Source organism: Oncorhynchus clarkii, chromosome 29, assembly GCF_045791955.1.
Source record: "Oncorhynchus clarkii lewisi isolate Uvic-CL-2024 chromosome 29, UVic_Ocla_1.0, whole genome shotgun sequence".
NCBI classification, from domain to species: domain Eukaryota; kingdom Metazoa; phylum Chordata; class Actinopteri; order Salmoniformes; family Salmonidae; genus Oncorhynchus; species Oncorhynchus clarkii.
Genome location: NC_092175.1, coordinates 27,523,936 through 27,545,637, shown reverse-complemented (window position 1 = coordinate 27,545,637; position 21,702 = coordinate 27,523,936). Strand labels below are relative to the sequence as shown.

General features: G+C 43.9%; 1 protein-coding gene across 1 annotated transcript in view; it reads left to right on the top strand.

Annotated features, from left to right (window-relative positions):
- The window catches only part of LOC139387977 (fibroblast growth factor 11-like), a 68,170-nt gene that overhangs the window by 14,254 nt on the left and 32,214 nt on the right, over positions 1-21,702 (top strand). The window contains exon 2 of the mRNA XM_071134428.1: positions 15,893-16,003. Within this exon, the coding sequence (XP_070990529.1) occupies positions 15,893-16,003 (111 nt within the window). The remainder of the gene's footprint in view (positions 1-15,892; positions 16,004-21,702) is intronic.

Genomic DNA, 21,702 nt, shown 5'->3' with positions numbered 1-21,702 from the left:
GAGTGTTACCCTGTCTGATGAATGAAATTAGCATGGTTCTGTTACCGTGGTGATTCTGGCTGTGTCCAAATATCCATATTTGCATTTTAAATAGCAGGCAACTTGGGTATGCAAACAGAACCTTTTAAAGTATGTGACATTTCCAAATTGAGTACAATTTAAATGCCAGGATGTCATACTCATTTTGTCTGCATGCTATTGAGGAAGAGAATCATCATTTCAGATCCACGTGTGTATGACAGCAGTTGATAATCAACTGATAATGAGATGCGATGTAGGAAAGAAAGAATGGCGGAAACAACGGCACATTGGATGACGCATTCTCAGCATACTGTAAGTGAGGCTTGTATATGTTAATATTTGATGCTTATTGCGTACATATTTACAAAACAGTATGTTCTAAATAGCATGTAGTATGATTAGTACATAGTAGGAAGTTTTAGGAAGTAGCAGGCATGACAGATTTCAGACACAGCCAGTGTGACTTGTCTGTTGTGGCACCTAGGCTCTCACCCCTTACCCGTATGCTACCAGAGCATTAGCTAGGATGACACAGTGTGTGTTTGTGAGAGAGAGATGTCTGTAGTGCATGGCTGCAGTATCCTATGACCGGGAGTCAGTGTTATGATTCTGCACTATAATAGTCTGCTGTCTGTTTGACTCCCACGTCAATGTCATCGCGCAATATGTCCAATCAAATGTGCGTGTGCACTCATATGTCTTTGCTGATGCTGGATGAAGTTTTTTAAAACAGCTAATGAGCTTTGAAGCAACCATATTTAGGGACGGCTAGTCTAAAGGGCCCTAAGTGAGATTTGGTTGGGATGCCTCCCCACTAAGCAACCATATTTAGGGACGGCTAGTCTAAAGGGCCCTAAGTGAGATTTGGTTGGGATGCCTCCCCACTAAGCAGCCATATTTAGGGAAGGCTAGTCTAAAGGGCCCTAAGCGAGATTTGGTTGGGATGCCTCCCCACTAAGCAGGCAATTTTTTTTGTGGTCCCCCCCTTTTGATGGTGGAGAGAATAATGCAAGTTTTATGAGAGTACATTTTCTGTATTCTACACATTTTGCCAAGGGGAATAGAGAAAATGTTGCAGTGTTTAGAAAACGTGCTTACAGTTCTACACATTTTGCCATGGGGCAGAGAGAAAAGGTTGAAGTGTTTAGAAAACGTGCTTACAGTTCTACACATTTTGCCATGGGGCAGAGAGAAAATGTTGCAGTGTTTAGAAAACGTGCTTACAGTTCTACACATTTTGCCATGGGGCAGAGAGAAAATGTTGCAGTGTTTAGAAAACGTGCTTACAGTTCTACACATTTTGCCATGGGGCAGAGAGAAAATGTTGAAGTGTTTAGAAAACGTGCTTACAGTTCTACACATTTTGCCATGGGGCAGAGAGAAAATGTTGCAGTGTTTAGAAAACGTGCTTACAGTTCTACACATTTTGCCATGGGGCAGAGAGAAAATGTTGCAGTGTTTAGAAAACGTGCTTACAGTTCTACACATTTTGCCATGGGGCAGAGAGAAAATGTTGAAGTGTTTAGAAAACGTGCTTACAGTTCTACACATTTTGCCATGGGGCAGAGAGAAAATGTTGCAGTGTTTAGAAAACGTGCTTACAGTTCTACACATTTTGCCATGGGGCAGAGAGAAAATGTTGCAGTGTTTAGAAAACGTGCTTACAGTTCTACACATTTTGCCATGGGGCAGAGAGAAAATGTTGCAGTGTTTAGAAAACGTGCTTACAGTTCTACACATTTTGCCATGGGGCAGAGAGAAAATGTTGCAGTGTTTAGAAAACGTGCTTACAGTTCTACACATTTTGCCATGGGGCAGAGAGAAAATGTTGCAGTGTTTAGAAAACGTGCTTACAGTTCTACACATTTTGCCATGGGGCAGAGAGAAAATGTTGCAGTGTTTAGAAAACGTGCTTACAGTTCTACACATTTTGCCATGGGGCAGAGAGAAAATGTTGCAGTGTTTAGAAAACGTGCTTACAGTTCTACACATTTTGCCATGGGGCAGAGAGAAAATGTTGCAGTGAGTAACAACATCAGTGGCGGCCCCCTCGATGTCAGGGTCCCTGCGTATTTGGCCATTTTCACCACAAGTTTAGATAACTGGCTTGACTAACTTACCAATCAGAACATTGTTAGCTGTACATCTGATGCACAACCAAACTTCAAACCTACAACTTGTGTATTCTAACTCTCAACAGTAAGTTGGCTGACTGATTTCCAAAAATATATATGTCTTGGTGGGGTGGGGCCCTAAGCGACCGCTTATGTCGCTTATGCCTGGAGCCGGCCCTGCCCATATTGGTGAACATATCGGTAGATGGTAATTGGCTAAATAACATTTATGCCTACACTGAGATAAACTAAGAACTATCCTAGCCATCCCTTCTGGTCCTGCTGCCTCCCAGCCATCCCCTCTCCCCTCTGGCCCTGCTGCCTCCCAGCCATCCCCTCTCCCCTCTGGTCCTGCTGCCTCCCAGCCATCCCCTCTCCCCTCTGGCCCTGCTGCCTCCCAACCATCCCCTCTCCCCTCTGGTCCTGCTGCCTCCCAGCCATCCCCTCTCCCCTCTGGTCCTGCTGCCTCCCAGCCATCCCCTCTCCCCTCTGGTCCTGCTGCCTCCCAGCCATCCCCTCTCCCCTCTGGTCCTGCTGCCACCCAGACATCCCCTCTACCCTCTGGCCCTGCTGCCTCCCAGCCATCCCCTCTCCCCTCTGGTCCTGCTGCCACCCAGACATCCCCTCTACCCTCTGCACCCACTTTTGCCCTCAGAACAGCCTCAATTCATCAGGGTATGGACTCTGCAAGGTCTCGAAAGCGTTCCACAGTGATGCTAGGTCATGTTGACTTCAATGCTTCCCACAGATGTGTCAAGTAGGCTGGATGTCCTTTGGGTGGTGGACCTTTCTTGATACACACAGGAAACTGTTGAGTGTGAGTCAACATGGCCCAGCATCCCTGTTGAACGCTTTCAACACCTTGTAGAGTCCATGCCCTGACACATTGAAGCTGTTCTGAGGGCAAACTCAATACTAGGAAGGTGTTCCTAATGTTTAGTACACAGAGTATCTCTGGTATGATGAGGAGTTGTTCTGGCTCTTGTCTTCCCTTTGTTAACAGCAGCCTTTGTGTACATTACAGTATGTTTGGACAGTGGACCCTGTTCAGTGTGGGAGTGAAACAATAGATCTATTGGCCAAGACAGACATCAAGCAGTGGTGTTGATTAGTCCCATCTTGCTTGAGCTGTCTATTGAACGTCTGTCTAATGAACATCTGTTTCTTCAGCACACATACAGCCAAGTGACCTAATAAAATGACACTGTCATCTCTCTCGCTCTCTCGCTCTACAATCCCTTGTTGTTTCTCTGATTTCCTTGTTGTCACCACCCCCACCCCCCATTGTCACACATCCTCAGGGACATGTAATAAACGGCCTCACTTCTCTGATTAGGTGATGTATGGTGTTATTGGATAGGATGAAAGCCCACATAACTCAAAGGATATGGGATAGAGAGAGAGAGAGAGTGTGATAAAGAAAAAAGGGAGAGATTAGAGGGAGAGAAGGAGAAAGAGGGAGCCTTGTAGCTACACAATTGTAACCATGGGAGTCTCTGTCACATTGTTACTGATGTCCCGACCCTGGCTCTGTTCCTATGGGTAATAATAGCCCTTCAAATCACATACCCAATCACATACCCACATAGTGAGTACACACACACACACACACACACACACTGTCCTGAGTGTGAGGAAAAAGGTGAGCGGATTGCGCAGTGCCCTGCCTACCTGGCTCTCAGGGGAGGCTGGCGGAGGAGGAGGTTAGAAACATGGGAACTACCATCTGACCCTCAGTCCTCAAGGTTTCCTCACAAACCCCTCACTCATCCATGTTTCATCCCCCTTATTAAAGCTGCATTGTGGAGGAGAGGCAGCCTGCTAGCTGGACCAGGCTGTTCCCTCTAACTGAGAGTGACTGAGCATTAAGGCACGGCACCACGGCACCTGCAGACTCCTGCTGGGGGAGTCCCACAGAGCAGGGGGAGGGTAAGTGAGGAGGGGAACTTAGATTTGAAAAGGAAGAGGTTGACGGAGTGAACCGGACCAGACTCAGCTGGCTGGATGCCTCTGAGCTGCAAGGATTCTTTTTCTGTCGGTTTCTTAAATGAACACAAAGTAGACGGCAGGGATCCTGCTCATGAAACATTCAGTTCTTCTACTCCTCCTCCTCCTCCTCCTGTTCTCTTGCCCATCACAAATAAATGTGTGATGCTGATGTATATTTTATGGAGCAGAAGACAGGCTCGTTCTCTCACTTGACTTAATCCTCCAATGACCCAAAACCTTGCTGAAAACAGCACTGGCAAAGACAATGGGCAGAGAGAGAGAGATAAGGTGCTCGCGGGGGCTCTGTTCATGCCATCAGTTTGTCTATTTTTGTCTTTAGCTTTTATTAAACTGTTATTCCTCATTATTAGTTGATGTTACAAATATTTCAAATCAAAGTTTATTGGTTGCGTATACAGTTTGCAAGATACTTCAGTGGGTGCAGTAAAATGCTTCTGTTAATAGCTCTTAACATTGCAGTAAAATGCTTCTGTTACTAGCTCTTAACATTGCAGTAAAATGCTTCTGTTACTAGCTCTTAACATTGCAGTAAAATGCTTCTGTTACTAGCTCTTAACATTGCAGTAAAATGCTTCTGTTAATAGCTCTTAACATTGCAGTAAAATGCTTCTGTTAATAGCTCTTAACATTGCAGTAAAAATGCTTATGTTACTAGCTCTTAACATTGCAGTAAAATGCTTCTGTTACTAGCTCTTAACATTGCAGTAAAATGCTTCTGTTACTAGCTCTTAACATTGCAGCAAAATGCTTCTGTTACTAGCTCTTAACATTGCAGTAAAATGCTTCTGTTACTAGCTCTTAATATTGCAGTAAAATGTAAAACAAGAACATAAATAACCGACCCCCGACAAAAGAAAAAAATAAATAATGAAATGTCGTAACGAATCTAATTAACAACCCAAATAGCACTGTAACAGTAATTCAAATGCAAAATCTATATGTATATATAGTAAGTATAGTATGTGAATGGTGTGTATAGACAGCATGAATAGAAACGGTGTGGTTGGTAGTAGTTATATAGGATTAGTCATGAATAGATTGCAATATGCACATATAAAGTGGATTAAACAGTATGTAAACATTATTAAACTGACCAGTTTTCATTGACTCTAGGTGCATAGGGCAGCAGTCTTTAAGGTGCAGGGTAGGGTACCTAGTGGTAGCTGGCTAGTAACAGTGTGTAAGGTTCAGGGCAGTGTACTGTGCGGAGGCCGGCAGATGATGAATGTTTAATAGTTTGATGGCCTAGGGACAGAAGCTGTTCATCAGTCTCTTGGTCCCAGCGTTGATGCACCTGTACTTTCTCCACTTTCTAGATGGTAGCGGGGTGAACAGGCCGTGGCTCGGGTGGCTGAGGTCCTTGATGATCTTCTTGGTCTTCCTGTGACAACGGGTGCTGTAGATGTCCTGGAGGGCAGGCAGTGTGCCCCCGATGATACGTTGGGCTGACTGCACCACACTCTGGAGAACCCTGCGGTTGTGGGCAGTGCCGTACCAGGCAGTGTTACAGCCCGACAGAATGCTACATTCTTAGAAAAAAAGGTTATTTGGGGTTCTATATAGAACCTTTTGGTTCGTTGGATGAGATTAAAAAATCCTTTACTAAAAAAGGTTCTGACTGTACATGCTCTTTCCATGACATAGACTGACCAGGTGAATCCAGGTGAAAGCTATGATTTGTATTTGATTAAGGATCCCCCACTAGTTCCTGCCAAGGCAGCACCTACTCTTCCTGGGGTCCAGCAACATTAAGGCAGTTATATACAATTTAAAATATTACATTGTTACATTTCATAACACTTTTCACAACATACTAAGTGTGTGCCCGCAGGCCACTACTCTACTATCACATATCTACAATACAAAATCCATGTGTACTTGTGTTTAGAGTGCGTGTCTTATCATGTGTATGTGCATGTGTGTGTGTGTGTGTGTGTGTGTGTGTGTGTGTGTCTCTTCACAGTCCCACTGTTCTTTAAGGTGTATTTCTATCATTTAAAAAAATATCTGATTCTACTTGCATCAGTTACCTTATGTGGAATAGAGTTCCATGTAGTCATGGCTCTATGTAGTACTGTGCGCCTCCCATAGTCTGTTCTGGACTTGGGGATTGTGAAGAGACCTCTGGTGGCATGTCTTGTGGGGTATGGATGGGTGTCCCAGCTGTATGCCAGTATTTTAAACAGACACCTCCTGCTGCTCTTCATTGTTTGTTACTTTTATTTCTTATTTGGGGGGGTATTTTTATTACCTGCGTTTTTGGTTAAAGGATTTTAATTAAGTATTTTACTCTAAGGTCTACACCTGTTGTATTTGGCGCATGTGACAAATACTATTTGATTTGATTTGATTCAGCATGTCAACACTTCTTACAAAAACAAGTAGTGATTAATTATATCTCTCCTTCACTTTGAGCCATGAGAGATTTGCATGCATATTATTAATGAAACCTCTTCGTGTACATTTAAGGGCCAGCCGTGCTGCCCTGTTCTGAGCCAATTGTAATTTTCTGAGGTCCCTCTTTGTGGCACCTGACCACACGACTGAACAGTAGTCCAGGTTTGACAAAACTGGGCCTGTAGGACGTGCCTTGTTGATAGTGTTGTTATAAAGGCTTTATTAGGGACAAACTTTTCCCCATCTTAGCTACTGCTGTATTGACATGTTTTGACCATGACAGTTTACAATCCAGGGTTACACTAAGCAGTTTAGTGACTTCAATTTACTCAATTTCCACATGATGTATTACAAGATTTCATTGAGGTTTAGGGTTTAGTGAATGATTTGTCCCAAATACAATGCTTTTCATTTTTGAAATATGTACAACTAACTTATTCCTTGCCACCCATTCTGAAACTAGTGTTGCAGTGATTTAACTCGCTGTAGTAGCTCAAATCAAATCAAAATCAAATGTATTGATATAGCCCTTCTTACATCAGCTGATATATCAAAGTGCTGTATAGAAACCCATCTTAAAGCGCCAAACAGCAAGCAATGCAGGTGTAGAAGCACGATGGCTAGGGAAAACTCCCTAGAAAGGCCGAAACCTAGAGAGGAACCAGGCTATGAGGGGTGGCCAGTCCTCTTCTGGCTGTGCCGGATGGAGATTAGTACCCTCCAAACTCGTCATCCAGCTCGAGACCCTGGGTCTCGACCCTGCCCTGTGCAATTGGGTACTGGACTTCCTGACGGGCCGCCCCCAGGTGGTGAGGGTAGGTAACAACATCTCCACCCCGCTGATCCTCAACACTGGGGCCCCACAAGGGTGCGTTCTGAGCCCTCTCCTGTACACCCTGTTCACCCACGACTGCGTGGCCATGCACGCCTCCAACTCAATCATCAAGTTTGCGGATGTCACTACAGTGGTAGGCTTGATTACCAACAATGGCGAGAAGGCCTACAGGGAGGAGGTGAGGGCCCTCGTAGTGTGGTGTCAGGAAAATAACCTCACACTCAACGTCAACAAAACTAAGAAGATGATTGTGGACTTCAGGAAACAGCAGAGGGAGCACCCCCCTATCCACATCGATGGGACAGTAGTGGAGAGGGTAGTAAGTTTTAAGTACACATCACAGCCAAACTGAATTGGTCCATCCACACAGACAGCATCCAGAGGGTAGTGAGGTCTGCACAACGCATCACAGGGGGCAAACTACCTGCCCTCCAGGACACCACCACCCGATGTCACAGGAAGGCAATAAAGATCATCAAGGACAACAACCACCCGAGCCACTGCCTGTTCACCCCGTTATCATCCAGAAGGCGAGGTCAGTACAGGTGCATCAAAGCAGGGACCTAGAGACTGAAAAACAGCTTCTATCTCCAGGCCATCAGACTGTTAAACAGCCACCACTAACATTGAGTGGTTGCTGCCAACACACTGACACTGACTCAACTCCAGCCACTTTAATAATGGGAATTGATAGGAAATGATGTAAAATATATCACTAGCCACTTTAAACAATGCTACTTAATATAATGTTTACATACCCTACATTACTCATCTCATATGTATATGTATATACTGTACTCTATATCATCTACTGCATCTTTATGTAATACATGTATCACTAGCCACTTTAAACTATTCCACTTTGTTTATATACCCTACATTACTCATCTCATATGTATATACTGTACTCGATACCATCTACTGCATCTTGCCTATGCCGTTCTGTACCATCACTCATTCATATATCTTTATGTACATATTCTTTATCCCTTTACACTTGTGTGTATAAGGTAGCAGTTTTGGAATTGTTAGGTTAGATTACTCGTTGGTTATTACTGCATTGTCGGAACTAGAAGCACAAGCATTTCGCTACACTCGCATTAACATCTGCTAACCATGTGTATGTGACAAATAAAATTTATTTGATTTTTATTTATTATAGCAGAACATGGCCAAGATGTTCAAATGTTCATAAATGACCAGCATGGTCAAATAATAATAATTACAGTAGTTAGCACCTCAGGAGTAAATGTCAGTTGGCTTTTCATAGACAATCATTGAGAGTATCTCTACCGCTCCTGCTGTCTCTAGAGAGTTGAAAACGGCAGGTCTGGGACAGGTAGCACGTCCGGTGAACAGTTCAGTGTTCCATAGCCGCAGGCAGACCAGTTGAAACTGGAGCAGCAGCACGGCCAGGTGGACTGGGGACAGCAAGGAGTCATCATGCCAGCTGAGGCATGGTCCTAGGGCTCAGGTTCTCCGAGAGAAAAAGAAAGCAAGAGAGAAAGAAAGAGAGAATTACAGAGAGCATACTTAAATTCACACAGGACACCAGATAAGACAGGATAAATACTCCAGATATAACAGACTGATCCTAGCCCCCCCCCCGACACACCAACTACTGCAGCATTAATACTGGAGGCTGAGACAGGAGGGATCAGGAGACACTGTGGCCCCATCTGATGATACCCCCGGACAGGGCCAAACAGGCAGAATATAACACCACCCACTTTCCTAAAGCACAGCCCTCACACCACTAGAGGGATATCTTCAACCACCAACTTACCATCCTGAGACAAGGCCGAGTATAGCCCACAAAGATCTCCACCACGGCACAACCCAAGGGGGGCCGCCAACCCAGACAGGAAGACCATGTCAGCGACTCAACCCACTCAAGTGACGCACTAACACTTAGTGCACTCCTAGGGACGGCATGGAAGAGCACCAGTAAGCCAGTGACTCAGCCCCTGTAATAGGGTTAGAGGCAGAGAACCCCAGTGGAGAGAGGGGAACCGGCCAGGCAGAGACCGCAAGGGCGGTTCGTTGCTCCAGAGCCTTTCCGTTCACCTTCACACTCCTGGGCCAGACTACACTTAATCATATGACCTACTGAAGAGATGAGTCTTCAGTAAAGACTTAAAGGTTAAGACCGAGTCTGCGTCTCTCACATGGGTATGCAGACCATTCCATAAAAATGGAGCTCTATAGGAGAAAGCCCTGCCTCCAGCTGTTTGCTTAGAAATTCTAGGGACAATTAGGAGGCCTGCGTCTTGTGACCGTAGCCTCGTGTAGGTACGTACGACAGGACCAAATTGGAAAGATAGGTAGGAGCAAGCCCATGTAATGCTTTGTAGGTTAGCAGTAAAACCTTGAAATCAGCCATTGCCTTAACAGGAAGCCCATGTAGGGAGGCTAGCACTGGAGTAATATGATCAAATTTTTGGTTCTAGTCCGGATTCTAGCAGCCGTATTTATCACTAACTGAAGTTTATTTAGTGCTTTATCCGGGTAGCCGGAAAGTAGAGCATTGCAGTAGTCTAACCTAGAAGTAACAAAAGCATGGATTAATTTTTCTGCATCATTTTTGGACAGAAAGTTTCAGATTTTTGCAATGTTACGTAGATGGGAAAAAAGCTGTCCTTGAAACAGTCTTAATATGTTCTTCAAAAGAAAGATCAGGGTCCAGAGTAACGCCGAGGTCCTTCAGTTTTATTTGAGACTGTACAACCATCAAGATTAATTGTCAAATTCACCAGAAGATCTCTTTGTTTCTTGGGACCTAGAACAAGCAACTCTGTTTCGTCCGAGTTTAAAAGTAGAAAGTTTGCAGCCATCCACTTCCTTATGTCTGAAACACAGGCTTCTAGTGAGGGCAATTTTGGGGCTTCACCATGTTTCATTGAAATGTACAGCTGTGTGTCATCCGCATAGCAGTGAAAGTTAACATTATGTTTTTGAATGACATCCCCAAGAGGTAAAATATATAGTGAAAACAATAGTGGTCCTAAAACGGAACCTTGAGGAACACCGAAATTGACAGTTGATTTGTCAGTGGACAAACCATTCACAGAGACAAATTGATATCTTTCCGACAGATAAGATCTAAACCAGGCCAGAACTTGTCCATGTAGACCAATTTGGGTTTCCAATCTCTCCAAAATAATGTGGTGATCGATGGTATCAAAAGGAGCACTAAAGTCTAGGAGCACGAGGACATATGCAGAGCCTCGGTCTGACGCAATTAAAAGGTCATTTACCACCTTCACAAGTGCAGTCTCAGTGCTATGATGGAGTCTAAAACCAGACTGAAGCATTTCGTATACATTGTTTGTCTTCAGGAAGGCAGTGAGTTGCTGCGCAACAGCTTTTTCAAAAATGTTAGAGTGGAAGGGAAGATTTGATATAGGCCGATTTAGTTTTTAATGTTTTCTGGGTCAAGGTTTCGCTTTTTGAAGAGAGGCTTTATTACTGCCACTTTTAGTGAGTTTGGTACACATCCGGTGGATGGAGAGCCGTTTATTATGTTCAACATAGGAGGGCCAAGCACAGGAAGCAGCTCTTTCAGCAGTTTAGTTGGAATAGGGTCCAGTATGCAGCTTGAAGGTTAGAGGCCATTATTATTTTCATCATTGTGTCAAGAGACATAGTACTAAAACACTTGAGCGTCTCTCTTGATCCTAGGTCCTGGCAGAGTTGTGCAGACTCAGGACAACTGAGCTTTGGAGGAATACACAGATTTAAAGAGGAGTCCGTAATTTGCTCTCTAATAATCATGATCTTTTCCTCAAAGAAGTTCATGAATTTGTTACTGCTGAAGTGACAGCCATCCTCTCTTGGGGAATGCTGCTTTTTAATTAGCTTTGCGACAGTATCAAAAATAAATGTCGGATTGTTCTTATTTTCCTCAATTAAGTTGGAAAAATAGGATGATCGAGCAGCAGTGAGGCCTCTTCGATACTGCACGGTACTGTCTTTCCAAGCTAGTCGGAAGACTTCCAGTTTGGTGTAGCTGACATGTATAGTGTTGAGTCATCCACATACATAGACACACTTGCTTTACTCAAAGCCAGTGTGTCATTAGCATGTCATTAGTAAAGATTGTAAAAAGTAAAAGGCCTAGACAACTGCCCTGAGTAATTACTGATTCTACCTGAATTATGTTGGAGAGGTTCTGGTGTTCTGTTAGACAGGTAACTCTTTATTCACAATATAGCAAAACGACCATTAGTAAATGTTTGGAAAAAATGGTGTTTGACCAGATACAATGCTATTTTACTGTAAACATATTAGCAACAGACTTTCCGGATGCTTACATGGGAGGACATTCAACTAGCACGGCACTTACACAAATGACTGATGATTGGCTGATAAAAATGTATGATACATGCTAGCTAGAAGCATGAGGAAATACTATGTTTAATTAAAGTACACCCTTAGATAAAAAAGGGGGTTCTATATAGAGCTTTTTAGTCAATTAAAAATGTAACTGCCATTCCGATTCAAAAAACAACTGCCAATCCACTCCAGCATGACAACACAAGAGGACAGTGGCTGAACTAACTTGCAACTAGCATATAAGTATGTTATTTTTCAACATATTAAGGTAAGATAAGAGTATCATTTAATTCAAATACATGAAGCCAAAGATGTATGATAAAATATAGGCTATTAGAGTATAACGTTATTAGAATTTGAGCACTTTGCTTAGCTAGCTAAACATAAAACGCCAGGCTACTTTATTTAGTCCATTTACAAGATAGGCAGGTTACAGTAACCCTTTCAAATAAACATTATTTTCTATTATGGGATATGTCAAGTAGAGCTACAGACCCAGCCTGATGTTGGCAAATAGCAAATTATTTATTTTATTTCAGTATTTCAGTGTGGAGTCAATTGAGGGGACTAGCCTATATTTCATGAAGCCATTAGAAGACTGTTGCTGACTGAGAGGAGGTAAGTTATGTATAAATTATTTATAATAAATTATGTATCTTGGTGATTCAATAGCCTTGTTAATCATTACATTACTTATAACACACTATTTATGTTTTTCTCAAGCCTGGCAGTATCCCAGAACTATCAGAGGCAGAGGATCTCTCTTCTCTCTCTCTCTCGAATGCTGCTGACATCAACTGCATGTCAATTGTTATTCTACATCATAATAATGATATGTCTGCATGGCATGTTTTGGGCAGATTAACTTGTGTGTTGGTGTGACTGTTTTGTTGCGCTGGTGAATAAATTTGACAAACGACAGAACTCTGCTCTCTGCGCCTGATTCCACCCACCGCTCCTAGTTGATCGTAACAGGCCAAGCCAAATGTCTTCAGCCTCCTGAGGTTGAGGAGGCCCTGTTCCACCGTTTCACCATGCTGTAGGTGTGAAGGGACCTCATTGATGTGCATGCCATAGATCTTGAAGATTTTTACCCTGCTCTCTCTGCTGTCTCCTCTAGTCCACAATCAGCTCCTTAATTTTGTTGAGGAACCACTCCGCCAGGACTTTCACCTCTTCCCTGTAGGCGGCCTCGTCGTTGTTGGTAATCAGGCCTACTCAGTGGCGTGCCGTGGGCCTGGGGCCTGGGCCTTCAGTGAGGTCCTACACAGTCCCACTCGAATTAATCCACCTCTTATTACCATAATTATGATGCCATGACACAATCAATGAGTCTTTTCAATATTTCCCTACTTTTCTTCACCTTTTCATTCTGCAGCTCCATTGCCCTGCGCGCTTGTTCGTTGAGCTGTAGATCCACTCGGGTGTCCCCAAAAGTTTTCAAAAGCTTGTAAGTGCCCAGCCGTACTTTGGTGTCTCGTTGCTGCCTTGGTTAGACAACTCAAGTTTGCAAAGCCAGGGTGGCTCCAAACACCAAATCGATCACTTGCAAATAATAGGCATTCCCAGCAGTAGGGTTTGCAGTGCTTCTCGGAGCCTGTGAGCCATTGATAGCGCTCGTAGTTGGAACTTTGAAAGTGCCGTACGGACCCCTTTCCCGCCTGTGACAGGCTTTGTAGCATCGGCGTCGGGCGACCTCTCCTTACAATGTCTAACTTTTCTTGAGAAGTTTGTGTTGAGAATGGCGTTATAATTATATCCTCAACCAAATCGATAACTTCTCCTCCTTCCGCCATTGTGGGTTGAAAAAACAGCTTAGTAGTACGCAAATTAATTTGTTTATCAAATTCCGTTTCCTAGTTCTGAGGTTCTGCATAGACCTGCCCATAGGACCTGCCTCTCAATATTGGTAATCCAATCAAAAGACGTGCACGCACTACGCCTGCTAGCTGGCTCCTGTGTAACACTGGAGCCAGCCAGCAGGCGTACAATAGCCAACTCTAAAGCTGATTGGCTGACACTAAATTTTCATTTCCATTCACTTTAAGCTACAAGCGCCCGCACTGTTGATTCTGAAGGCCTGAGGGCAGATTTTAGACCCCTGGCAACACATGATGGCTGAATATGATTGGATAAAAGATCTAACATAAAGACCAGCCCTCCGAATCTCAACCTGGGGCTGGAAGCAGTGCAGGAAAGCTAATCAGTGCAGGAAAGCTATGAAATGAAGAGTATAACTCTTACTCTGGGGAATAATTTAATACATATTTGTGGGAAAATATATTTCAAAAAAAATTGTATTCTGATGATGTTTAGGCCAGCAGAGAAGGCCTTGCTGGCCCTGACTGCCCACCACTGGGCCTACTACTGTTGTGTCGTCAGCAAACTTGGTGATTGATTTGGAGATGTGCGTGGCTACTGTGGGGTCCCCGTGTTGAGGATCAGTGTGGCGGAGGTGTTGTTGCCTACCTTCACCAAATGGATTGGTCCATCAGGAAGTCTAGGACCCAGTTGCGCAGACACAGGGCCCTGAGCTTAGTGATGAGCTTGGAGGACACAATTGTGTTAAGGAAAGGGGAGCGGCAGGGGCCCACATCGGTGTTGTTTTCCTTGAAGAGGGCAAGGTGTTTACCTTGTCCCGGAAGAGAGGTGTGTCCATGATTTGCCTGTCTTTCCCTTTATAATCTGTGTGTGCTTTATTGCATTGACAATTTAATCATTTATATACCCTTTTTAAAAGCCATATTTGGTTGTGTGTGTTATAAACTCAGACTATCAAAATATTTTTTCTGCCTTCCTTACTGACACGCTGCTATTAACCCTTTCTATGCAATTTCAAGTTCCTCTCGCCACTAAATATCTATTACACTACTATTCTATCTGTCTCTGTCCATCCGCCCTGTCTGTCTCTGTCCACGGAACCTGTCTGTCTCTGTCCACGGGCCCTGTCTGTCTCTGTCCATGGGCCCTGTCTGTCTCTGTTCACAGGCACTGTCTGTCTCTGTCCATGGGCTCTGTCTGTCTCTGTCCACGGACTCTGTCTGTCTCTGTCCACGGACCCTGTCTGTCTCTGTCCATGGGCCCTGTCTGTCTCTGTTCACGGGCCCTATCTGTCTCTGTCCATGGGCCCTGTCTGTCTCTGTTCACGGGCCCTATCTGTCTCTGTCCATGGTCCCTATCTGTCTCTGTCCACGGACCCTGTCTGTCTCTGTCCACGGACCCTGTCTGTCTCTGTCCATGGGCCCTGTCTGTCTCTGTTCACAGGCACTGTCTGTCTCTGTCCATGGGCTCTGTCTGTCTCTGTCCACGGACCCTGTCTGTCTCTGTCCACGGACCCTGTCTGTCTCTGTCCATGGGCCATGTCTGTCTCTGTCCATGGGCCCTGTCTGTCTCTGTTCACGGGCCCTGTCTGTCTCTGTCCATGGTCCCTATCTGTCTCTGTCCACGGACCCTGTCTGTCTCTGTCCATGGACCCTGTCTGTCTCTGTCCATGGGCCCTGTCTGTCTCTGTTCACGGGCCCTGTCTGTCTCTGTCCATGGGCCCTATCTGTCCCTGTCCACAGGCCCTATCCGTCCATGTCCACAGGCCTTATCTGTCCCTATCGATGGACCCTGTTTGTCCATGTCCACGGGCCCTATCTGACCCTTTCCACAGGCCCTGTCTGTCTCTGCCCACGGGCCCTGTCTGTCCCTGTCCTCGGGCCCTGTCTGTCTCTGCCCACGGGCCCTATCTGTCCCTGTCCACCGGCCCTATCTGACCCTTTCCACGGGCCCTGTCTGTCTCTGCCCATGGGCCCTATCTGTCTCTGTCCACGGGCCCTATCTGTCCTTGTCCACGTGCCCTGTCTGTCTCTATCTACAGGCCCTGTATGTCTCTGTCTACGTGCCATGTTTGTCTCTGTCCACGGGTCCTATCTGTCCCTGTCCACGGGCCCTGTCTGTCTCTGTCTACGGGCCCCGTATGTCTCTGTCCACGGGTCCTATCTGTCCCTGTCCACGGGCCCTGTCTGTCTCTGTCTACGGGCCCCGTATGTCTCTGTCCACGGGTCCTATCTGTCCCTGTCCATGGGCCCTGCCTGTCTCTGTCCACGGGCCCTGTAGGTCTCTGTCTATGGGCCCTGTATGTCTCTGTCCATGGGCCCCGTCTAATAAAGCTGTGTGTTAACTGTTTTCATTGCAGAGCCCCAGTTGAAAGGCATCGTGACCAGGCTGTACAGTCAGCACGGATACTACCTGCAGATGCATCCGGATGGCACCATGGACGGCACAAGGGACGAAAGCAGCTCCTTCTGTAAGTGTGAGTAGTGTGTGTGCGTATGTGCGCGCGTGTGTATGTGTGTATGTGTGTGTGTGTAGCATGGTTGATGTGTGGTGTGTAGCATGGTTGGTGTGTAGTGTGTAGCATGGTTGGTGTGTAGTGTGTAGCATGGTTGGTGTGTGTGTAGGATGGTTGGTGTGTGGTGTGTTGTGAATGAAATAATGAATGAGTGAATAAATTAATGAATAAATTAATGAATTACATTTTATTTTCATGTCAAATTGCCAATTGGCAACCGATCCCTTAAAAGGATTAAATCTTCTTCAGGATTGGTGGGTCCCCTGGGGGACAGTTGAGCTAATGTAGGCTAATGCGATTAGCATGAGGATGTAAGTAAAATTTCCCAGGACATGGACATGTCTGATGTTGGCAGAAAGCTTATTTTCTGGTAATTTAACTGCACTGACCAGTTTACAGTAGTTACTACAGTGAAAGAATACCATGCTATTGTTTGACGAGAGGGCACAGTTTTGAACATGAAAAGTTATTAACCTCTCTGGTACAAGACGCTAGCGTCCCACCACGACAAAAGCCAGTGAAATTGTAGGTCGCCAAATTCAAAACAACAGAAATCCCATAATTAAAATTCTTTAAACATACAAGTATTATACACCATTTTAAAGATAAACTTCTAAATAAATAAATCCAACCACAATGTCCGATTTCAAAAAGGCTTTACTGTGAAACCACACATCCGGTGAAAGTGCAGAGAGCCACATTAACCTCTAGCACTTAGCCATCCCGGATCCGGGATCGTGAATACAGACTCAAGCTCATTACCATAACGCAACGTTAACTATTCATGAAAATCGCAAATGAAATGAAATAAATATGCCATCTCTCAAGCTTAGCCTTTTGTAAACAACACTGTCATCTCAGATTTTCAAAATATGCTTCTCAACCATAGGAAAACAATCATTTGTGTAATAGTAGCTAGCTAGCGTAGCATTTAGCGTTAGCATTAGCGTTAGCATCCAGCAGGCAACATTTCAACAAAAAACAAGAAAAGCCTTCAAATAAAATAATTTACATTTGAAGAACTTCGGATGTTTTCAATGAGGAGACTCTCAGTTAGACAGCAAATGCTCAGTTTTTCCAAAAAGATTCTTTGTGTATTAGAAATAGCTTCGTTTTGTACATCACATTTGGCTACCAAAAACAACTTTTTTCCAAATTAACTCCATAATATCGACTGAAAACATGGCAAACGTTGTTTAGAATCAATCCTCAAGGTGTTTTTCACATATCTCTTCAATGATATATAGTTCGTGGAAGCCTGGTTTCTCCTCTCTATCAAATGGAAAAATACTTGCACCTGGCGTTGCGCACCAATTTCGACGCAGGACACCAGGCGGACACTTGGAAAATGTAGTCTCTTATGGTCAAGCTTCCAATGATATGCCTACAAATACGTCACAATGCTGCCGACATCTTGGGGGAACGGCAGAAGGTCTAAGCTTATTCCTGTCGCATTCACAGCCATATAAGGAGACTTCAGAAATTCTGCTCATTTCCTGTTTGACGTTTCATCTTGGTTTCGCCTGTAGAATGAGTTCTGGGGCACTCACAGACAATATCTTTGCAGATTCTGAAACTTCAGAGTGTTTTCTTTCCAAAACTGTCAATAATATGCATAGTCGAGCATCTTTTCGTGACAAAATATTGCGCTTAAAACGGGAACGTTTTTTATCCAATAATGAAATAGCGCCCCCATAGACTCAACTGGTTAAATTACAGAAATACTCATCATAAACATTGATAAACAATACAAGTGTTAAACATATGAATAAAGATGAACTTCTCCTTAATGCAACCGCTGTGTCAGATTTCAAAAAGGCTTTACGGAGAAAGCACACTTTGCGATTATGTTAGGTCAGCACCTAGCCACAGAAACCCATACAGCCATTTTCCAGCCAAGGAGAGTGTCACAAAAGTCAGAAATAGCATTAAAATTAATCACTTACCTTTGATGATCTTCATCTGGTGGCACTCCCAGGTCTCCATGTTAGACAATAAATGTTTGTTTTGTTCAATAATGTCCCTCTTTATGACCAAAAACCTCCTTTTTGTTTGCACGTTTTGTCCAGTAATCCGAATGATTTAGGCGTGTGGACTAAGTCCAGATGAAAAGTAAAAAAGTACAATAAAAGTTAGTAGAAACATGCCAAACAATTTTTAAAATCAATCCCCCAGTTGTTTTTGTTATAAATAATCAATAATATTTCAACCGGACAAAAGTTTCGTCAATAGGAAAGCAGAAACAAGAAAGGCGCGTTCCCGATCAGGCGCATGTCTGATGAATGGCAATTTCCACTGGCCACTGATTGAAAGTGCTAAGTAAAATCCTGAAACAATGCCTAAAGACTGGATACATGTAGAGGAAGCCACAGAGCTCATGAACTGGGTCCTAAGTCTTTGTATGGTGGATAGTCTTTCAATGGATAAACAGCCTTTCAAAATAATAGTACTTCCTGGTTGGATATTCCTCGGGTTTTTGCCTGCCATATCAGTTCTGTTATACTCACAGACATTATTTGAACAGTTTTGGAAACTTTAGAGTGATTTCTATCCAATATATGCATATCCTATCTTCTGGGCCTGAGTAGCAGGCAGTTTAATTTGGGCATGCTTTTCATCCAAAATTCCGAATGCTGCCCCCTACCCTAGTGAAGTTAATAAAAAAAATAGGCATATTTGGGAAGTCTTGATACAACATTTTGAACAGAAATGCAATGGTTCATTGGATCAGTCGAAAACGTTGCACATACACAGCTGCCATCTAGTGGTCAAAATCTAAATTGCACCTGGGCTGGATTAATACATTATGGCCTTTCTCTTGCATTTCAAACAGTATGGTACAAAACAAATACAAAAAAACATTTTTTTTTCTTTGTATTATCTTTTACCAGATCTAATGTGTTACATTCTCCTACATTCCTTTCACATTTCCACAAACTTCAAAGTGTTTCCTTTCAATAATATTCATATCCTTGCTTCAGGGCCTGAGCTACATGCAGTTAGATTTGGGTATCTAATTTTTGCCTATCATTTTAGGCGAAAATTGAAAAAAGGGGCCCATCCTTTTAAACCCGCTCTGGTACAAAGAGAAGATTAAAGCATGAGACATACTGTATAGGCCTAGACTCAATTTATATACATTCGTGCACTTTGCTTTATGTCTGGATTTAATTAAATGTCATTATAGGTCACCCTTTTTCTTTTATTCCAGGCTTTATAAAAAATTCAGCAAACAGAAATACACAATGGACAAAAAACTTTTAAATTTCTCCTCATGGCTCAGCCACATAATACCAGGGCATATCTGGTTGGCTTTCTGTAAAAAGGAGAAGCGTATATCGTGGTAGAAAGGGCAATAGAGGATTAAATTAATTTAATTCTCTATCTCCTTGAAGTCACATTAGTTAGTTACATAGTATTTCCTCTTCCATTTAACCATTATACTGACCTGTTTCAATAAGCAGGAGCAATATCCCTGATCTTACTTACCTGTGCACATAGCGATCTCTTGCTTTTTGGTAGGTTATACATAACATATCCCTCAAACACGAATTCACCCTTAATCAAACAAAAGGTTCTCAATTTGGGTTTATGATTAATATCTTCCACCCATTTATTTTAATATGGCATCATCAGTTGTTTTTTAATAGCATCTATGTCTCCCTTCATTTGGTTTTCATATAAATGTTCACAGTCAGACTGTTGGAAAAGATCAGACATTTCAGTTCTCAGGCTCCCCCAATGGAGAGATCACGTTCAAAAACATTGCTGGCTGTTCTGACAGTTGGCATATCTATCAGTCTATTCCAAAGTCTCACCATACATGCCTTCCATCTCATCTCATAGGGTTCCCAGCCAATGTCTTCAGTTATTGCCAATATAGGTGCAAACTTTTGGATGCCTAAAAAAATAACGTACTGCTCTGTTATGTCTGTTAGGTTTTTGAGAGACCTCGTAGCACCCCACACTCCTGTTGAATTGCTTCTTCTGGCGCCGACAGAGATGGCCGCCTCGCTTCGCGTTCCTAGGAAACTATGCAGTTTTTTGTTTTTTTTACGTGTTATTTCTTACGTTAGTACCCCAGGTCATCTTAAGTTTCATTACATACAGTCGAGAAGAACTACTGAATATAAGATCAGCGTCAACTCACCATCAGTACGACCAAGAATATGTTTTTCGCGACGCAGATCCTGTGTTCTGCCTTACAAACAGGACAACGGAGTGGATCCTATGCAGCGACCCAAAAAAACGACTCCGAAAGAGAGGGAAACGAGGCGGTCTTCTGGTCAGACTCCGGAGACGGGCACACCGTGCACCACTCCCTAGCATTCTTATTGCCAATGTCCAGTCTCTTGACAACAAGGTTGATGAAATCCGAGCAAGGGTAGCATTCCAGAGGGACATCAGAGATTGTAACGTCCTTTACTTCACTGAAACATGGCTCACTGGAGAGACTCTATCCGAAGCGGTGCAGCCAACGGGTTTCTCCACGCATCGCGCTGACAGAAAAAAACATCTTTCTGGTAAGAAGAGGGGCGGGGGCGTATGCCTCATGGCCAACGTGACATGGTGTGATGAAAGAAACATACAGGAACTCAAATCCTTCTGTTCACCTGATTTAGAATTCCTCACAATCAAATGTAGACCGCATTATCTACCAAGAGAATTCTCTTCGATTATAATCACAGCCGTATATATCCCCCCCCCCCCAAGCAGACACATCGATGGCTCTGAACAAACTTTATTTAACTCTCTGCAAACTGGAAACGATTTATCCGGAGGCTGCATTCATTGTAGCTGGGGATTTTAACAAGGCTAATCTGAAAACAAGACTCCCTAAATTTTATCAGCATATCGATTGCGCAACCAGGGGTGGAAAGACCTTGGATCATTGTTACTCTAACTTCCGCGACGCATATAAGGCCCTGCCCCGCCCCCCTTTCGGAAAAGCTGACCACGACTCCATTTTGTTGATCCCTGCCTACAGACAGAAACTAAAACAAGAGGCTCCCACGCTAAGGTCTGTCCAACGCTGGTCCGACCAAGCTGACTCCACACTCCAAGACTGCTTCCATCACGTGGACTGGGAGATGTTTCGTATTGCGTCAGATAACAACATTGACGAATACGCTGATTCGGTGTGCGAGTTCATTAGAACGTGCGTTGAAGATGTCGTTTCCATAGCAACGATTAAAACATTCCCTAACCAGAAACCGTGGATTGATGGCAGCATTCGTGTGAAACTGAAAGCGCGAACCACTGCTTTTAATCAGGGCAAGGTGTCTGGTAACATGACCGAATACAAACAGTGCAGCTATTCCCTCCGCAAGGCTATCAAACAAGCTAAGCGCCAGTACAGAGACAAAGTAGAATCTCAATTCAACGGCTCAGACACAAGAGGCATGTGGCAGGGTCTACAGTCAATCACGGACTACAGGAAGAAATCCAGCCCAGTCACGGACCAGGATGTCTTGCTCCCAGGCAGACTAAATAACTTTTTTGCCCGCTTTGAGGACAATACAGTGCCACTGACACGGCCTGCAACGAAAACATGCGGTCTCTCCTTCACTGCAGCCGAGGTGAGTAAGACATTTAAACGTGTTAACCCTCGCAAGGCTGCAGGCCCAGACGGCATCCCCAGCCGCGCCCTCAGA